The sequence below is a fragment of the Polyodon spathula genome, chromosome 1 (assembly GCF_017654505.1).
Source record: "Polyodon spathula isolate WHYD16114869_AA chromosome 1, ASM1765450v1, whole genome shotgun sequence".
Lineage (NCBI taxonomy): Eukaryota > Metazoa > Chordata > Actinopteri > Acipenseriformes > Polyodontidae > Polyodon > Polyodon spathula.
The window spans coordinates 29,016,003-29,035,853 of NC_054534.1; the positions used below are offsets into that span (position 1 = coordinate 29,016,003).

Consider the following 19,851-nt stretch of genomic DNA (forward strand, 5'->3'; position numbering starts at 1 on the left):
GGGCCTTGGTATCTCAAAATATGTTGGCCATATTACATGTGTGGCCCTGGGACATCCAGTCCTGGTGTAGTGTTAAGAGGAGTGCAGATGTTTTTTGCATAATTTCAGGTCTTTGCAAGTGCGCCAAGGTCATTAAAAATAAATTATTAATTGTATTTCTGATATGGCCTTTTTAATGGAGGTACGTCAAATTTTCCTAGCTAAAATAACTTTCCGTTAACAAGTTAATTTAGGGTTCAGTTACCAGGGCTGGGATCAATTCCTGTTTCTCAATTCCAGTTTCTTTTTAAAGTCAATTCCCTATTCCAGTTCCAGTTCACATTCCCATTCCCTTTTAATCAATTCCAACGCATCATTGATCAAAATTATAATTAGCAGTATTTTGTTAAAATGAGCTTCTCACAGTGACAACAAATGTCTTTCACTTAAGTCACTGTTAGTCAGTTAAATGGGTTGCAAGAAAGCAGCTGAGCAATTATTGTGTCTCTAAAATACCAATTCCATTTGTAATTGGGAATTTATTTTTAAAAGAATTGGAAAACAGGAATTGACCCCAACCCTGTCAGTTACAGCTTATGAACGTTGCTTTTTCGTTGCAGTTGCTTCATCCTAGTTTTTGGTTGACCAAGCTTTTTTTTATTTGTTTTTTTCCATGTGCCTGGAGATTGTTGGCCCTTTTCTTGCTGTTGGGTCACTGAACTACCTATTTCAGAAAGTACTATAAATGTAAACTATTGTCATTTTTTTTTTGTTTCTTCTAAATCCATTTTCATCTAATAAGCTTTCTGAATTTATTAGACAAGTTTAGTTCTCTTTCCTGTACTACTAGAGTGGTCTTTGGTTTACAGAGGAGAAATCAATCCTAGACCTGTGTAGAACTCTTGCAGTATTAAAATGGTTAAGTATTGTGAGTTAATTCACTGTTAGGAAAACGAGGCTGGAGAGACGCATTTGCCATTGAAAAGTCATGTCCAGAAAATAATTACTCAAAAAATGTTAATGAACTTTGTATTTTTACCTACCCTGTGTTTTGAAAACGGTATATTATGCTTAATAGCAACAACCTTCCTTTTCCTTTGAATATCGAGATATTTTGCTGCAGTGAACCCCAATAGTGGAATATTGTGTGCGTTTTTTTCAGAGGGGGGGGGGGGGGGGGGGGGTCCCAACATCAAGGGTGTTTTTTTCTTTTTCCTGATTTGCCTTTTGCACAGTCCTTTAGGGTAATTCAAGAATGGGAGTGAAAAGGATTACATTTATGAAAGCATGAAGGGCCCTCACCCATCTGGCAGATGGAGTTCTTCATAAAGTACTGGGGGTTCCTGTTTTAGTGCCAGAGGTGTTCAAGTGTGTTATTCAAGAAGTTATTAAGTGGTGTTGGTGGAAGGCAAATGCATGTTTTAAGTATTCCTACATTTAACTAGCAAGGCATACTGAAGTACCCCAGTGCTGTGGTTGTAGGAATTTGTCCTGGTACTTTTGTATGTTTCTGTCACTTGCAATTTAAATTGACTTTTTTCACTGTTAATGTGAAAATATCAATTGGCTTCAATAAATACATCAATGGCTATGTTTACAACACAAATTGAGGTAGCTTATTGATAAGTGATATCATTCATGAAAAAAATTCCACTTGACATGTCAGGTTAGTGCTGCACCAATGGCGTGTGCTAGTAGTTTGGATGTCACATATCATAAGAACTGTATTAGAAATTAAACTTGTATTGCTTTAAAAGGGTGTTTTTAAAAAAAAAAAAAAAAAAAAAAAAAAAGATTTTAGAATGATATTTTATGATATTTTATTTAGAATCATTCAAATTCTAAAAATCATATGCAACCTTCACTCTAATATGTCTGGTAAAAGGTGAATGATTCCTAACTCCAAACCAATGCCTTTTTTTTAAAGAAAGGCTATCCCTACTATAAAATACTTGCCAGCGGCAGGATTTGATGTGCTGATCTTAAGGACCACATACAAAGGCTTTAATGATTGAACCACATAGAGGGTCCCGCTCAGCAGTCTAGGGGGTTTGTATGTCATGGCTACATACTGTATTTGTACTATATATTAAAAAATAATGTGACACAGAATAGACTTCACAAACAGTGGTGATTCTGTGAAACAGTTTATTCTGTCAGTGCTGTGCATCTGAAGTGGTTAGTACACCCAGAGTAAAATGTCTTCAATCTTTTATTTTATTGACTGGAAAATTATCTGAATTAAGAATCCCTGGAGAACGACCGTGTGGTTCATACTTTACAATTCCATCTGTTATCACTGAAAAGGAGACTGGCCTTATAGTAAATAAAATGTTTCAATCAAAACTTCACCTAGTTTGTGCAATTATTCCAGTTCCCTTTGTAGAACCATAGAGTTGGAAAGGCATTAATGCTGAATACACCGTGTAACATTTTTTTTTTTATTTTTTGTTCCTGGGTAGTAAGTGTTATTTCCTAATTGCTTATGCCTCAAAAGTATAGAAAATGGCTATTATTCCCCACAAACTTTGCTTTTGTGACCAGGACAGTGATATTTCAAAATATCACTATTTCCAATGGGAAAACGGGCAAATGTGTGTCTTTTCGTTCACATAAAAAAAGTCAGAAAAAAATATATGAATCCAAATTAACATGTATTTATACTAAAGTAATACAAAAATGACTACAAAAGATTTAGAAGTGAGTAGTTTTTCGAGATTTACGATTATACTGTATTTAGTGACAGTGTTTTTAAGGGTGAATTACTGCAAAGTTTAATGTATCAGTAAATATCAGTGACACATTTTGCAGTGTTTGATTTCAAGCAGACTTGAAATCAGATAACAGATATCACAATTAGCCACAAAAAAAATCATATAGAAGGATTTAGAGCATTTGTAATCCTATATAGTAGCGCAAAATTATTACTGGTATGTAATAAACAGTTGGTTTGGGCCTGATTTTCAAAAAGTAACTCTCGGTTTTGCTCAGATAAGGTATTTTGTTGAAGTATTGATGTTCTGAGATTTGATGAGCTTGTTATCAAATCTGTCCCTGCTGATGGCCTAGATTGTATGTCTAATCAGAAAATGGTCTAAATTTGCTAAAGAACACCCATGGCACCTGGACAAATGTTTGTTATAATAGGATTAATGCAATGCCCAATTTGAATTGAACATCAGTATACAGTACATTTATGAAGATTACTTCGCATTGATTAACATTTAAATGGTATGTTTAAAAGAAAACAGTAAATAAATGAAAAAGGAAAGAATGTACACGTGCATGCTGAATGCAGTAATTACATGTCATTTCTCGTGTGTGTGTGTGTATATATGTGTAGCTTGCTTCATATTTGTTGTGTTTGTCTCAATGCACTATTTGCTGTTGCCTCGTCATGCCTGTAGTGTGGTTGCATGGTCTTGGTTTTCACTGAGAGAGTAACACATTCACACTGGAGAAAGTTCAGTTTTAGTCGGTAGTGAGATCCTTGTATCGTTGTCATAGGGCTGATTTCCATTGAAAAAAAAAAAAAAAGGTTTTGCTGTTGGGATCGCTAAACAGGGGTTTATTATAGTGAAGTTAGTCTGCGTGTATATATAGATGTTGATAACAAAGCAATCTAGCACATTCAAGTTAAGAAGCGAACCGAAAAAGATAAAGGTGTATCGGAAAGTGGCGACCAAAAATGTAATATTTATGATGGAAGTTGTTTCACATTTAATGGTAGTACCATAGGGTACAGTACGTGCACAGAAATGAACTTCTCTTTTGACAAATTCTTATTGCTTCCATGTGTGTTCTACTGTAGGTGGGCTCGCAGGTGCAATTTTGGTACGTTTCCTAATTTGATATATTCATGGTTTCTGCACTGCACCTAGCCTAGCCTCATTAAATGCATGTCTATAAGGATGAAATATTTAACTGAAATGGCTAGATTTTCATTGAACAGTAGGTATTTACTAATGTCATTTTTCAAGTTTGTAGTGAGTCTAATCCGGTATCAAAATGTCCTCTGTACCAACATTACCGACCTTAACTTGGTCTTGTCATTCAAATGTTTTTTAAATTAAAATAGCTTCTGTCAGTTAATTCTGCCTACTGTTGATGGACAAATCTGAATTCACACTGCAATAACATTTCTGTACCATATTTTCATACAGGTTTATCTATTGCTAATATCGATTGCCAGGATTACGATTGTAATGTGCGTATCCCATGCTGCGATTCCCTTTTTGTTGTTAATGCTGTCTGTTTGTAGCTTGGTGGTGATTTATACTGGCAAGTTGTATCAAGAACAATTAGTTAAGTTTTTATATATTGGGGTTTAATCACTTCTGTGAAAATCAATCTTGCATCCCCCACGATTCCCTCTGGGGCAGAAGGGTAGCTTGACTGCTGAAGAATTCCCGTTTCCAGTAACCTCGGATACCATTGTTTTGTATTTCACTAAAATGGCAGCTTTTTTTATTGTATTGTCAATATGCATATCATTGCTGTTCCGATGTGATGGATACAGTCATACTTATTTCAGAAAGTACTGCAAACAATAAACTGAACACAAGTAAGTACCTTTTTCATGTTACACGCAGTCTTGCACTGCTTCTGCAATTACACAGTATCCTCAATTTTTGGTGCTACCTTGTTTTCTCTACCGTTTAGTTTGGCATATAGTTAAATCCTGCCAGGTAAATTGGTTCCTGGTTGAACATTAACATTGGTCAGATTCTTTTTCCAAATGTGTATCTCAAAAACATGTTCAGCCATATCAGTGAAATGAGTATGGGAGTTTAACTACAAATAACTATTTCATGCTTCTAACTGACTTGTCTCAAACGCAGTTCTTACAGTACTGTAGATCCTTACTTTGTTTAAAAAAAAAAAAAAAAAAAAAAAAAAAACTGCTAAGTCTGACATTTTCTAAAAATCCCTTTTAAATAAGTCACGATAGGTACTGTTGCTCATGTTGCTGTCATACATACAGATATAAAGTTATGAAGACCATTGGGTTTGGATTTTAATGCCTTTGCCTTATGTGCATTTCAACTGTGTCATTTATATTCTGATAGCTAGGTGGGATTCCTTTTGTATCTACAAAATATGAGTTGAAAACAACTGACAGAGCTATAGAAAAGGTTACAGACCGTATATGTGTCATTAGTTATCTTATAAAGCTACCCCAAAAAATAAGTTAAGCCAAAAAATAAGGGCACCACTGGGGTCTTTAAGTGGGCACCTTCCATCCTTGGTGTTTCGTCAACTAGCCCACGACACCTTAAGAGGGCTCGACAGTGATTCTAGTGCCCCAGGATCACCCCCCTCCGTCCCCCACGCTGCTAAGCCCAGCTTGCTTACATTGACGTTGCTTTCTTTCTATGATGCTTGAGGTCCCCAACCAGAATCTTTTCGTCTCAACCAGAGCCAGTTGCTGCTCCTCTCTACTGCTTCAGATAAGTTCTTCACTGTGCGACGCAACTCTTGGCCACTGAAAATGACATCTCTGAGAAACTGGGTTATAGAGTGTGCCACAAATCCTCGAAACAACCGACCTCCACTGGGTAAACCTGGACTCTCCATCCCCGCTGTTCCACTTCAGTAGCCAGTTGAGCGTACTGAAGTTTCTTCCTTTCATACACCTCATCCACAGCATCCTCCCATGACACTGTTAACTCTACCAGGTGAAAAGGCGTGCTGATCCAAAGCACAAGACAATGTCAGGTTGAAGGTTAGTGATGAAAATAAGCCGTTGTCCAACATCTGACCGCATTTTCCAGTCTCTAGCAGCTTCCAGTTGTCCTAGACTAAGTTTTGGTTTGAATAACTTTTCTTGGTGGTTGCTCCCCTGGACAAGGAATGTTTTTGTTCGTTTGTCATATATTGCTGGAAATGTTGGTCATGCTGTGCTTGTCTTGCTAAGGCCAAACATCGCAGCACCTGGTCATGATGCCAAATAAACCGTCGTTGGCTAAGACCCACCTTGCATCCTGTCAATGTGTCTCTGTGGGTTACAAATTATTAGCACAGGATAGAAAACTGTACTGGGAAATAAGTGGATAACATTCATGAAATCCATGTTTTTTTGCTGTGCGTTCCCAGGTAAACCCTGGAAAAAGGGTTAGCATTATCATGCAGTTTCATAATACTTATGCAGTCCCTGAGGTTTTCTTTTTCCCCCACCCTTCATTTGCACCAGTGCCATTTTCAGTGCTCTCTCTTTATCATGGCACAGTTGAACATTTAATTTCTGATACATTTTACTCACTGAAGGTACAACCCAATAGGCAACTCTCTTTGCTTTTGTGTGCTCTTTGTATGCAAGGCAGTGGTGGTTACGAACACCACACTTACAAACCTGACCGATTTAACAAAACACACCACGTCAAGCTGGCACCTGGGCCCCTGGCTACTGTAAAACACATGAAGATCCAACACTGGGGAATTTTAACACTTAAATACATTTTTTTGTTCTCTTATAATTCATGCTACAGAATTGGACTGTTTTTATTCAGATGGCACACTTACATTAAATCATTGAAAATAATAGGTTTCAGAGTTACAGAGTTAGACATTTTGGTTTTTTGATAATTTTCTATCCTACACTGTTTTATAAAAAGCTGCATTTTAAATAAATAAATAAATAATTCAATTTAGTGCTTATCCTGCCAGCGTTTCTGACAACTGATGTGATCCCTTTTCACAGAACCGACTGCACTGGTCTGTAATTTCCTGCCACAGATACCATTTTCATTCCAAACAATTAAGCTGTGTTGTCAATTACTTAATCTTTTAAAACAGAGTTCCTGGAGAGTTAATTCAGGGCTTTGTAGCCTCTCATTAGCATCTGCTAGAAGCTATATTGTCATGGTTTAAACATACAGAGTGTGCTGCAGGCACCTACAACAGGAGGCACTGCTCATTTGCATATGGCTGAAGATAGTTAGATGAAATCTCTCTGAATAAAATCTGAAACCATTACCGGCCAGTAAAATAACAGTAGTTTTATGAATCCCACTTAAAATACTGCCCACGTTAATGTTAAACAGTGGTATTAATGTCCATTCCAGGAGATGATTTATTCTGGTGGCACCTGAACATTGCGCTAGCTTAAGTATATGTAACCCTAATATGTAGGTGTCATAAAGACGGCTGGAGTGGATGACGTCAGACCATAAACCAGGAACCAGGAAATTCATTTAATGAATTAACAGACCAGTAAATAAAAAGGTTGTAACAAACAAAAACACAGGACACGGCACATTTGCCAAATTAGAGAGACAAACAAAATGGACTGCACAGACAAACACGATGAGCTTCTATTTTAACTGTTATTACTATTATTATTATTATTATTATTACAATTACCTCTGTCTCCAATCCCATTCTCCACTCACCGAACACACAACCCCGAGTGATTGAAAACATGCTGCTTTTATACAGCTGTATCGAGGCTCGATTGCTAATCAATCATTCAATTGGAGTCGCGGTACAGCTGCACGTGAATTAATAAAGTGCAATTCCCCGTGCTCACATATTATTACTTTTTACTGCACGTGAAGTGCTGTGCAATCCTTGTGCCTAAATACAGATATACATTTTAAACACTTGTGTTACACAGAGAATATGTGTGTAAGAATGTGAGAATATGTGTGTAAGCCCTTTTAAAATATACTAAAAGCAAGTAAACAGATCCCTGTTGAGTACGGGTCCCAGAGTAAACAGATCCCTGTTGTGTATGGGTCCCAGAGTGGTGGTTCACCTGGTAAAAGCATGGCCGCGTGGTTTGCAGGGTGAGTCGTACAGTCCGGGGAGCTCAGGTTCATGTCCTGGCTGTGTGAAGTAGCCGGTCTTCACTGGGGATTCCTGCACTCCCATGGGTTATAGTGGCAAAACCAGCAGGGGCGATTTCTCTTCATGGCACTACAGCAGACCCTGTTGGGCATGTGCCTAGTGAGCTCAGACGGACACCTGCAAGGCTGAAAATTGTCGTCCAGAAGCCAGTAGTTCACCGACATCTGTTCTCAAGTTTCTGCACGTAAAAAAAAAATTAATTGACTTGGTTGTGGGATCAGAGGATGCCTACTGAACTTTCGCTTCTCCTGACTTGTGTGGGGAATTGCTGTGGTGAGGGAACATAATTGAAAATTTTAAATTGAGAAAATCCGGGGTGCATTTTAAAAATATTATTATGTCTAATTACAATTCTTCCCAGCTATGTAACAGCAAAAAGATGTTAGACTGTAATACAGCTGTTACTAAAAAAGGTACTAGTTGAAAGGTGTTAATTTGTATTTGTTTTATTAATTGTTGAAGAGATTACAGTTTCACTATCAGTGGTTAACAATACATAAGGGGTTTTAGCAGATTGACCCTCCTCTGAACCTCTTACTGTACATGAATCAATTCACAGTCCAGAGTAAAGTTATTTTCCATCCTATAAAAAAAAAAAGTTACAGCATATTGTCATACATTAAATTTATTGATGCTTTTTAGAAGACAGAAAAATACTGTACCCACATGGCTTTTATGATGCAGTATCTTTTAATTTACCAGTCAATCTGTATTTTAAGACAAGACATACTGCAGAGAGGTCTTGAACTGGTCCGAACACTTCCACCTGCTTCAGTAAATTAATACTGTTTCCAGAAGTGTAGGGATCCATAGATTTTATTTTGATTTATTTATTTATTTATTTATTTATTTTTTAAACGTAGCTGCTATCAGGTGTTGTAGGCATTGAAGCTTGGACTTTTCATCAACATACCACTGGCAAACAATCATGCAAACAATACCAAAATTCATGTAATAGGTACAAAAATAACAATAAATACTATTTGACATTGCTTCAATAAGTATCTCTTTTTTTAGCAGGAAGTAAAATACAACCCCAACTTCTGCATCATTTCCAAACGGCAATAAAAGGCAACATAACCCATTACTCATACTCAGAAACCAATACCCTGCAATGATTTTCTAAAAAATTTGTACAGTAGTTGATGTTATAGTCCAAGAATTAAGATGTATGTTTACTGTGTTTTATATGACCTTTTAAAAATGTCATTTGGATGTTAAAGAAACAAAAGTTTTGCTCCCTGGGCTCTAGCTATTGCAGTTCAGGGTTTTAATCTCCATTAGTAATAAAAATTACTGCAATCGTGTTTAATTTAGCAGTTAGACTAGATTCTGACTTTTATCAATGAATGGATTTCATTATGGAAGAAACACTAAGCAGAAAGCAGAATGGTATATTTAATTAGTATTAACCCATCAGTGGACTACCCCAGTCAGTTGGCAGGAGGATTTTACTTTTATTTTTGTCATGATTTTGTTTCAGTATAGCTTTCTGATATTTCACTTTTAGTAACACCAAGTCATAAAAAGTACTGTTCAGTTTATTAAGGTCAACAACGAGCAGTAGATGGTGTAAACGTTTTCTCGTTCTCTTTTACCTAAACACTAGTGAGGGGTAAATGGTTGCTTGTAATTCCAGTGTCATTATATATCAATAAACATTTTGCAGCTTGATCTGTAGGTTGGCACATGTATAGCAATTTATTTAAACATCCATTTAATAAATCCATTTGAGTGTAAAGCCCATTAAGTGCTCTTTATTTATGAGGAGTTGTGGTAAGATTAAATGCCAGTCATATTACCCAGGAGACCAGCTACGTAATTGAATGTGGCGTAGCTAACTAAACACATTAAATGTTTGAGAGCTGAAAAAAGTATAAATAATATATGTAAAGCTGAATAATTATTGTTTTCATGAGGTAATGATTGCAATTGTACAATTCAATGCAAGCAAAGCAAGTACAAAGAAGCATGTTAAAAAAAAAAAATACACGTACTCATTTAAAAATACTCTCCTTAAAAAAAAAAAAAAAAAAAAAAAAAAATTACACATTCTTGTAAATAAAACGTGTTTTCCCGTATATATATATAATATATATATATATATATATATATATATATATATATATATATATATATATATATATATATATATATATATATAATATACACACACACACATACACATCTACATCTCAGTTAGCACAGGCAGGCACATCACACAAGGTGAGGCAATCCACACCCAGGCGGAGGGCGGACGGGAACCCGGGACCTCTCGCACTAATACATAGCGCCGATACCTCTGTACAAAAGAGCCGGCTCCTTTGCAAGGAGCATGTATCGAGCTTATGTCGGTTTGTGTGTGATTACGTCACCTACTACGAAGACATATACACATAAAATCAACTTTATGTACAGAAATCTTCACTAATACACAATTGAACAAGAACAGTTGGGTACTTATTTTTGTTTCATACAGTATTCAATGGCAGTGTTTACCTGATAGTGAAAAATAAATATCAAGATAAAGAAATAAATGTCTATTGATTTATGTATTCATTTATTTCAATATTTATGTTTTACTTTTACCAAATATATATAGGCTGTCCTTCAGCATTCCTTTTTGTACAGTGGGGACCACAAATAGCGTTACTCTGACAGAAAACCAACATTTTTCAGAGATCAAGATGATAACTCAAAAAGAAATCTCCAAAATGTAAAAAAAAAAAAGAACAAAGTCCAGAGAATTCTCAGCTGGCTATTTACTCTGTGAACACCAGCTTGGGAAAAAGACCTTTTGTAGTTATTATATGGTATACTTTAAATGAAAATAAAGGAACAAGTGCTGATTATACATATGTGTATATGGTTCTGTGTGGAGCTGTTAGTGCTGCGCATTGCTATAGGGGAAGTATTGTTTCTGTTGACAGTACATGAATTGCTTCATCTACACAACAGCAAAGGCTACAGCCTCTCCACAGTTTTATTAAAGTCTAATATATCTGTCATGATCACTGTGGCAAGATAGCGCTGTGACCAAAGATCTTGTTTGCACAAAGGAGACAATAAGTTGCAGTTCAAGCACTAAAGCACAAATTTATTCAACAAACAGAAAACAAATAAACAGGTTTAAACAAACACGAATCACTAGGCTGGGCATTCGCCTTCACTACCTTAAACAAAACAGATACCACAATGCAAGGCAAAAACACTTGCCAAAATCCCTTCACCAAACAAAGGATTTCTCCTCCCTTATGTACATGTGACCATTCTCCAATTAGCACTGAATGACCTAATTGGAGAATGGCCACACATGTGATTGTTGGCAGGGGGAAGATTTAACCTCACCCCTGCCAACCTTGCATTCCCTGATGCTATTTACAACAGCAGGGCTCCTGCCCAGCCACAGTCACTAATAGTTCTCAAATAAAACACCTGGAATTACACACAATAGGTCTCCTGGGTGTAACTATATTGCACAGGGTTGTCACCCACACCCACACACACAACAGAAACAAATAATATAACCCATGTGAGAATAAAATGTGGTTTCCTACATCTACCACCAAATAGTTTGTGCATCTGGTGGAAACATCTGTCACAAGCAACAAAGCATTTCAGACTACTGTATATTCTATCAACTGAATAAATCAACATTACATAGTGGGTCACAAAAAATAGATAGGCATTACATTTGATCACGTTGTATTCACTCAGCCTATGATGAAAAGCCTAGCGCTTTGTCCTGCAGAGCATTTGCTTTGAAGGACCTTGTATTGGAAATTACCTTGTAAATAACCAATGTGTTCATCCTAACCTATAACAGTTTGTTCTAGCAGATCAGTTCCTTATAAACAGTGCATTGTACAGCATCACTTTTTATGAGATCAACTGAAGCACTGTAATTTCAGAAGACATCCAAACTTTGTCAAAACATAACTATAATTTGTTTGCAGTTCAGTGGCAGCAGTAAACATGTAGAAACTATCTGAACAGGCTGGGATACTTTTAAATATTTGGGCATTCAAAATAAGAAAATAATAATTAAAAACCTTAGGATCAAAAATAACACCCGGGGTTCCGTATTTCAGATTTCGGTTCCCGCACAAAGCCATTGACGACAAGCCTGGAAAATGTATATTCTTAGGCTGCTGACAGTCAGTCACCCCCATAAATTACAAGATACCAAGATACAATGTCAAGTTTCGTCCAAACTGGATAAGTGCTTTTCAAGATATACTGTATGAAATAATGTAGTGTGACAGTCACTGCCTACACTATATATCCAAGTCACCACACATTGTATCCTCTACAGAGGGTAAATTGGAAACGTAATTGAGAGTATTGGAATTTTTTTTGTTTGTTTGTTTTTAATTTTGCTTATGGTCATAACAAATATTTTTGCATGCAGTCTCTTGTACAGCATCAGTTTTCAAATATGCATGTTTTTTTCACGTGTAGGTTTTTATGCAAACCTAGAGATTCTCTGAAAAAATGTGAGATTAAAGGACTATTTTCTTAAGCAGTTTATTCAGCGCAGTGGCAGGTTTTAGTTAAATAGCAAAGGGGATTCAGTTTGATTACAATATTACATTTACTTACCAGTTATTCTAATAATACATAATAGTTTTAATTCTTTTTAGAACCATTTTGCCCTGGAAATAGTTTTGTTTCATAAGAAAAAACAGGTCTTTGTTATTAGAAAGTGGAGAGCTTGAATTCTCTGATCAGGCACAGCTCACCAATCACTGATTTGTTATTACAACACAATACTTGTGTTACTAATACCTGTTCTTGTGGTCCCAATTGAAACAGTTTATGACTCAAACTGCCTCAGTAGATATACAGTATACAAGTTGCTGAAAGTGTTTGGGGAGTATCTGTTGCCTGTGCTAATTTATTGTGTGTTTTCTACTCAACAGCTTGCACTGAATGACCCAGTACACAGCGTGCCACTACAGCAGTTTGTCTACGAGAAACTAAAAGCCCAACAAGGACTAATTGGAGACCACAGCTTCCAAGCCCTTATGGAAACCGTGGACACAGAAATTGTCAGTCAGCTGCAAGAGTTTCTGCACGGCCTGTGAAAAAAAAAAAGAAAAGAAATCCAGATTCAGACACAGAAAAGGAAAGCGCGTGTTATAGAGCTGAACATTACCAATGCTTCCATTAAATTCTTCAGTTTGCTTCATTGTTTTAGTGTGGGCAAAAGCAGTAAGTAACAAACATACCTGCCACCCAAGCAGGCACTTTGGACTGTGCAAGTTTTTAATTGCAGCACCAGGCAGTGTTTTCAGATATATTCATAAAAAAGGGGGGGAGTGTACTTTTGTATTTATATAAATTAACATTTTGCATGAAGTATAGCATATTGCTCACAGAGATGTATTATAAAACAGATTGGCTTCAAAACTGAAGAAGTCTTGAAATGTGTTCTATTATTGCATTATCAGTCCAAAAGAAAACGGACAAAGTTTTTGCATTTGCTGGCTGCATACCGTGCCTGTTTTAATGGGTTTAATTACAGAGTAATATCAAGAGGTTTAATTGGCAAAGTAACATCAAGAAAGGACAAGCACAGCTTCTCTTGCACTCTGCCATCTGTGAGGATCGTTTTGAGCACTAAAACCAAAGTTCCGTTATTACAGAAGTGTTCTTAGAATTGAGAAGTTTGAAGATGTGTTGCCATTACAGAAATAGATAGTGAACTGAAGCGCTGGTTCACACAAGGGGAATGATTATAGTTAATCATAATGACAAATTTGTGTATTCAGCAAAAAGTATTTACTGTTATTTGAGTTGCAGAGGTTATGACCGTCAGCCTTATTCATGAAAGTTATTTAGGCCTTTAGTTTTCAGTTTTAAAATGAACTATTTTTAATGTGCTGATTTTAATGTAGAAAGTAAAAAAATAAATAAAAAAAAAAAAAAATCTCAAATGCAGAATCCCAGCTGGTATCTTTTTAATTTAATTCTTATTTTAAAAAAAAATTGTAAACCAGAACCTCATTACAAATTATATAATGGACTACAATTTATTTTTTATTTTTTTGCAGGTCAAATTAAAGTAAAAAAAAAAAAAAATTAAATAAACAGCAGTATATGGGTAAATGGTGGTCTGTATTTTGAATTGATGTGAATGTTTACTATGTATATCTTTTAAAATGGTAAAGTATGGATCAAGTACTAAATATAGCAGTGAACTTGGAAGTGGTATGCGTAAACCACATTTGAAAATAATCTGGGCATTCCGACTTTAGTGTTTGTCTGATAATTGAGTCCAACAAATGCTGGTGCTTGCAGGCTTTTAATGCCTGTGAGAGGTGAATCCTGTCTGGAGAGGGACATGGTCAAGGCTTAGTCGAGTCACTTCAGCTGTAGCAGACTGGTGCAACTCCAGTTTTCAGCTTGTCCTGCCTTTCAACCATGATAAAAGTACTTGTTGGAAAACTTGGAACGAGAATTGATTAGCAGTTTGCTATGCATGTGGACTGGCAGAGCTATGCTGGTGTTTTTTTCTGAAAAGAGACTAATATTGCAGATAGCGGACTGTTTGGTTCAAATTGCATCTACTGCTAACAATTGATAGAGCCCTTGTGTCTACAAGCTTCTTGCCCAGCATTGACTGCAAGCTATAACAGTGCTGTGGACCAGAAGGGACCAGGCTCTAAGACTTTTGGAATGCCCAACAGAGACTGTCGTTGGACCCAAAGGTTCTCAGGGAGAATAAGAGATAATGTCACTAGACTCAAAGGGTCCCAAACAAAAATACAGAAAAGTATTAAAAAGGAATATAACAAAAACTAGATGTATGGACCTTTTGGGGCACCAGGGGTCTGAAGAGGAATGCACCGAGTTCAGAGGTCGTCACACTAGACTACGCACACAAACACGCACACACATACACACCAAATTAAATACATATAGTATATGGTAACGGAATAATGTGTTGTACCTTTGCTATTGGTTAAATGTCAGAGAAAGAGGAGGTGGACCATCTATACAGAGGGGTATTTAATGTCATGCAAAAAGTGTAAGGACGAGTAATCTGTTTGTCCTGTACCTGGGACCAGACTCCCTGCATATTTCAATAAACCGAACAACTGATTGAAGAAAAATACTGCATTTTCTTGAATCTACTTACCATCCTTTTTTTAAAGTTACATCAGTACTCTATACCCTTTTTTATGTAACAGCATTTACCAGTGATAACAAACCCTATTGTCAACCATGACTGAATAAAGTGAAATATGTCCCAAAAAATAACTTTTTAGTAAGTATTACCGGTACATTAAATACCAGTATACATATTTTTATATTTCCTAGTTCCTAAACTCATAGGCTGATCCGATACTTACTGGAGAAGACAAAAGGTGTTTTGTTTTTTTATTAACGTCAAAGACTGCTTTTTATGGTTGTACTAAAGATTCGATTCCCTGCCATTTTCAGTCGAAGTTTGGTAATATATAGCATGCTAGACCTGGCAATGTGTCTATTTTAGTAAAACAAAAATGTTAGTACATCAATAATGGATTGCCTTTAGTCTCTGAAGCTTCCTGATCAATGCCTGGCTTCTTATTACCTTTATTCATTGCAAGTAAAACTATTTCTAGAAAAAAAAAAAAATTAAAACATTGGTAGATATTATAATGAAAGCATATGATATTAATCAGTGTTAACTGAACATGTTAGACAAGAGAGCAGTGAATCATTAAGGTACACAAGGAAAACAAATCTCTAACTGTACTTTCAACGTATTTTCGAGGAATATGTTGATTTATATTCTGTAATGTAGTCAATGGTCTGTAAATCATTGAAATCAAAGTAGTTCATCATTCATATTTTACTAGCACTCACCACATTTGGATACTCCAAGTATGATAGTTTGCAATTAGTGCAAATTAATTCATGCAAACATGCCCCTTAATTCTACCCCCTTTTTTGGAATACATTCACTCATTACTAATTAAAGCTGCTGTTTTTTTTTTTTGTTTTGTTTTGTTTTGTTTTCGAACTACTGTTTTTGGACCACCTGCAACTTTTGGACATCAATTTAAGCAGTTAAAAGTAGTACTTTGCATATACACTGAACAAAAATGTAAAGTGTTGGTCCCATGTTTCATGAGCTGAAATAAAAGATCCCAGAAATTTTCCATTTGCACAAAAAGCTTATTTCTCTCAAATTTTGTGCACAAATTTGTTTACATCCCTGTTAGAGAGCATTTCTCCTTTGCCAAGATAATCCATCCACCTGACAGATGTGGCATATCAAGAAGCTGATTAAACAGCATGATCATTACACATGTGCACCTTGTGCTGAGGACAATAAAAGGCCACTCTAAAATGTGCAGTTTTGTCACACAACACAGATGTCACAAGTTTTGAGGGAGCGTGCAATTGGCATGCTGACTGCAGAAATGTCCACCATAGCTGTTGCCAGAGAATTGAATGTTCATTTCTCTACCATAAGCCGCCTCCAACGTCGTTCTAGAGAATTTGGCAGTACGTCCAACCGGCCTCACAACCGCAGACCACGTGTATCCACGCCAACCCAGGACCTCCACATCTGGCTTCTTCACCTGCGGGATCGTCTGACACCAGCCACTCGGACAGCTGATGAAACTGGGTTTGCACAACTGAAGAATTTATGCACAAACTGTCAGAAACCATCTCAGGGAAGTTCATCTGTGTGCTCGTCGTCCTCACCAGGGTCTTGACCTGACTGCAGTTCGGCGTCATAACTGACTTCAGTGGGCAAATGCTTACCTTCGATGGCCGCTGGCACGCTGGAGAAATGTGCTCTTCACGGATGAATCCCGGTTTCTATTGTACCGGGCAGATGGCAGACAGCGTGTATGGCATCGTGCGGGCGAGCGGTTTGCTGATGTCAACGTTGTGAACAGAGTGCCCCATGGTGGCGGTGGGGTTATGGTATGGGCAGGCATAAGCTATGGACAACGAACACAATTGCATTTTATCGATGGCAATTGGAATGCACAGAGATACCGTGACGAGACCCTGAGGCCCATTGTCGTGCCATTCATCTGCCGCCATCACCTCATGTTTCAGCATGATAATGCACGGCCCCATGTCGCAAGGATCTGTACACAATTCCTGGAATTCCGACAGCTTGTTTCAGTTCCCGCCAATATCCAGCAACTTCGCACAGCCATTGAAGAGGAGTGGGACAACATTCCACAAGCCACAATCAACAGCCTGATCAACTCCATGCATGTCGCACTGCATGACGCAAATGGTGGTCACACTAGATACTGACTGGTTTTCTGATCCACGCCCCTACTTTTTTTTTTTATATTTTTTTTTTTAAGGTATATGTGACCAACAAATGCATATCTGTATTCCCAGTCATGTGAAATCCATAGATTAGGGCCTAATGAATTTATTTCAATTGACTGATTTCCTTATATGAACTGTAACTCAGTAAAATCTTTGAAATTGTTGCATGTTGCGTTTATATTTTTGTTCTGTGTGTGTGTGTGTGTGTGTGTGTGTATATATATATATATATATATATATATATATATATATATATATATATATATATATATATATATATATATATTAGATAATATATATTATAATGTGTTATTCATTCATCGGTGTGTTGCAAAAGCACATTAAACAAGAAGATAGATGGCTTCACAATGAAATGACCAAAATTATTTAAATTTAAAATCATTTGAAGTCTGATGACAACAATGATTACAGGAACAGTGGCCAGTAATTATGGTAAATCCTCTGTATGTGAAGGTCTGGAAGAAAGTTCATCATCACGGTAGGGGACCTGAGTGCACGGAAGAAGCCGTTATTATATTGAGCTTAATAAATAAAAGATGTTTTCTAAGTAGCAAGATCATCATGAAAACCTTTTTTTTTCTACACCGCTCTTTTTTTAGTAGATATTTGAAATTAAACAGGAATGACCTAGAAATGGTGGGTTAAACCGTATCAAATATGAGTTAAATTAGATCCACACTATGCACCACTGAAGAAAAATGCAATATATAAATAGAGTTGGCATTTGATTCCCTGTGAGCTTGTGTTTTGAAGTCAGGAGTTGTTCTGGACTGATCACTACATAAGCAATCCCGTACTGCTGTTATCTAGTCATTTGTTGAACTGAATTTTCTCTAATTCAGTGGCACTCTTAGTGATACCAGTGAAACAAGTATCTAAACAACCCCAAGCTGTTTTCAGTTAAGGAACGCCTTTATGGAATGCTTGCCCTACTTTTATGTATGTTTGTGTGTTGGCCTCATTTGGCTCACTTATTAGATTCTCTCAGAGTTGATTTTTTGTCAACTTTCTTCAGTAAGTTTCTGAAATACAACAATTCGTGCTACTTGTCTTCAGCACAGAATTACTGTGTTAAGAAATGAAGATAACACTTTAGTTTAGGGACCTGGGAGAGAGGTCGTTTAATTCAATAAGCTGGAGTGAAGAGGCTTGCGAACTTGCAGTTTAAATGTAAACAGATAACCTGGTTCCTGAGCTCCCCAACATGAGTGGGATTTATTGGGTTTGAAAAGAACACAAAGGTAATCCTTTGTTTTTAAACATTGTACCTGTTGATGGAGCACAGACATACAAGCACTTACTGGTCATTAGCATAGCTCTTTTAACCAATAAGAATGGACAGGTCTGAGCTAAGCTATGGGGGGAAGCATTCACAAGGGATTTATGTTTTTAAAAAGTGTGATTTCATAACAGCAAGCGCTCTCATTCAAGCCTTTCTCGTTTGTAAGTCCTAGTTCTGGCACCACTGTTGTGTTGCAACTACAGTATGGGCCTGTGCAAAAGGCATTGGTCCTGTTTAGTCTTATCAGCCTGTAGATGGATTTCTACCACAAAAAGTAGAAATACATCAGTCATGCCGTTACCCTTCTGACCATAATGGGTACATCTTAACATAGTCATACAATATAGTATACCGCTGCACTAGTGCAGAACCAGTCAGCTGTATTTGATTAAAGTAGAAATAGTTCAAACAAATGCTGTCATATTAAAAGAGCAACTATTAATATCTCATTGATCCCTACTTCCTTGCATCTAACAGCAGCTTGTTTCAGTCAGATGCTGACACAGTGCAAGCAATAGCAAAGAAGGATATTTTTAGAAGGCAAAATTAAACTGATTTCCATGAAGTTATATTAAAGCCAGCAGATAATAAAAAAAAAAAAAAAACGTAGTTCAAAAGATATTCATAACTGAATATACCGGCACCGAGGTCACCAAACCCGTGCCACTCCCGGTCCGGTTCCGAACCAGACTAAACTCACAAAATCGTTACTGAACACGCCTGGTCCCTGTACCGTACCAACCCGGTGCTGTTCTGGTTCTGACACGGTCCTACACAGGTGTCTGCTACCGACTGGTGTTCAAGTCACCAGCCTGTTACCAAACCGGTCCCGTTTGGGTCTTAACCCACATGGTCGAAACCTATAAGCAGATTGAGGCAGTAACTGTACAACTGTACACTGCATTGCTTGCTTCTTGCTTCCTGCCTGGAGCCAGAGCACGCCAAGGAGGCACAAGCTAATCACAGCTGCTGTTGTTTTGTGGACCTTTCTCCAAGTGAACGCGGACATCTTGCTGCTCCATGGTGCGCTCTGCATCCATTACTCCTTGAAGTAACTTAAAAAAAATTATGGTGATTAAGTAGATCCAAGAAAATGGAGTCCTTTTCTTCAGTCAGTTGCCAGGTTTATTGAAATATGCAGGGAGTCTGGTCCCAGGTACAGGACAAACAGAATACTCATCATTACAATGTTTGCATGACATTAAATACCCTTCTGTATAGATGGTCCACCTCCTCTTTCTCTGACACTTAACCAATGGTCAAGGTACAACACATTATTCTGTTAATTTAGTGTGTGTGTGTAGTCTAGTGTGACAACCTCTGAACTCAGTGCATTCTTCACACTCCTGGAGAAAAAAGGTCCATAAATCTGCCCCTTTGATCCCAGTGGCATTATCTCTTTCGATCTCTCTGAGAACCTCTGT

At 37.1% G+C, this 19,851-nt stretch overlaps 1 protein-coding gene across 1 annotated transcript in view; it reads left to right on the top strand.

The window, feature by feature from the left end:
- Positions 1-13,240, top strand: part of LOC121316904 (importin-11) — a 174,426-nt gene extending 161,186 nt beyond the window's left edge. The window contains exon 30 of the mRNA XM_041252240.1: positions 12,750-13,240. Coding sequence (XP_041108174.1) covers positions 12,750-12,914 — 165 coding nt within the window. The 3' untranslated portion in view covers positions 12,915-13,240. The remainder of the gene's footprint in view (positions 1-12,749) is intronic.
- The last annotated feature ends 6,611 nt before the right edge of the window (positions 13,241-19,851 follow it).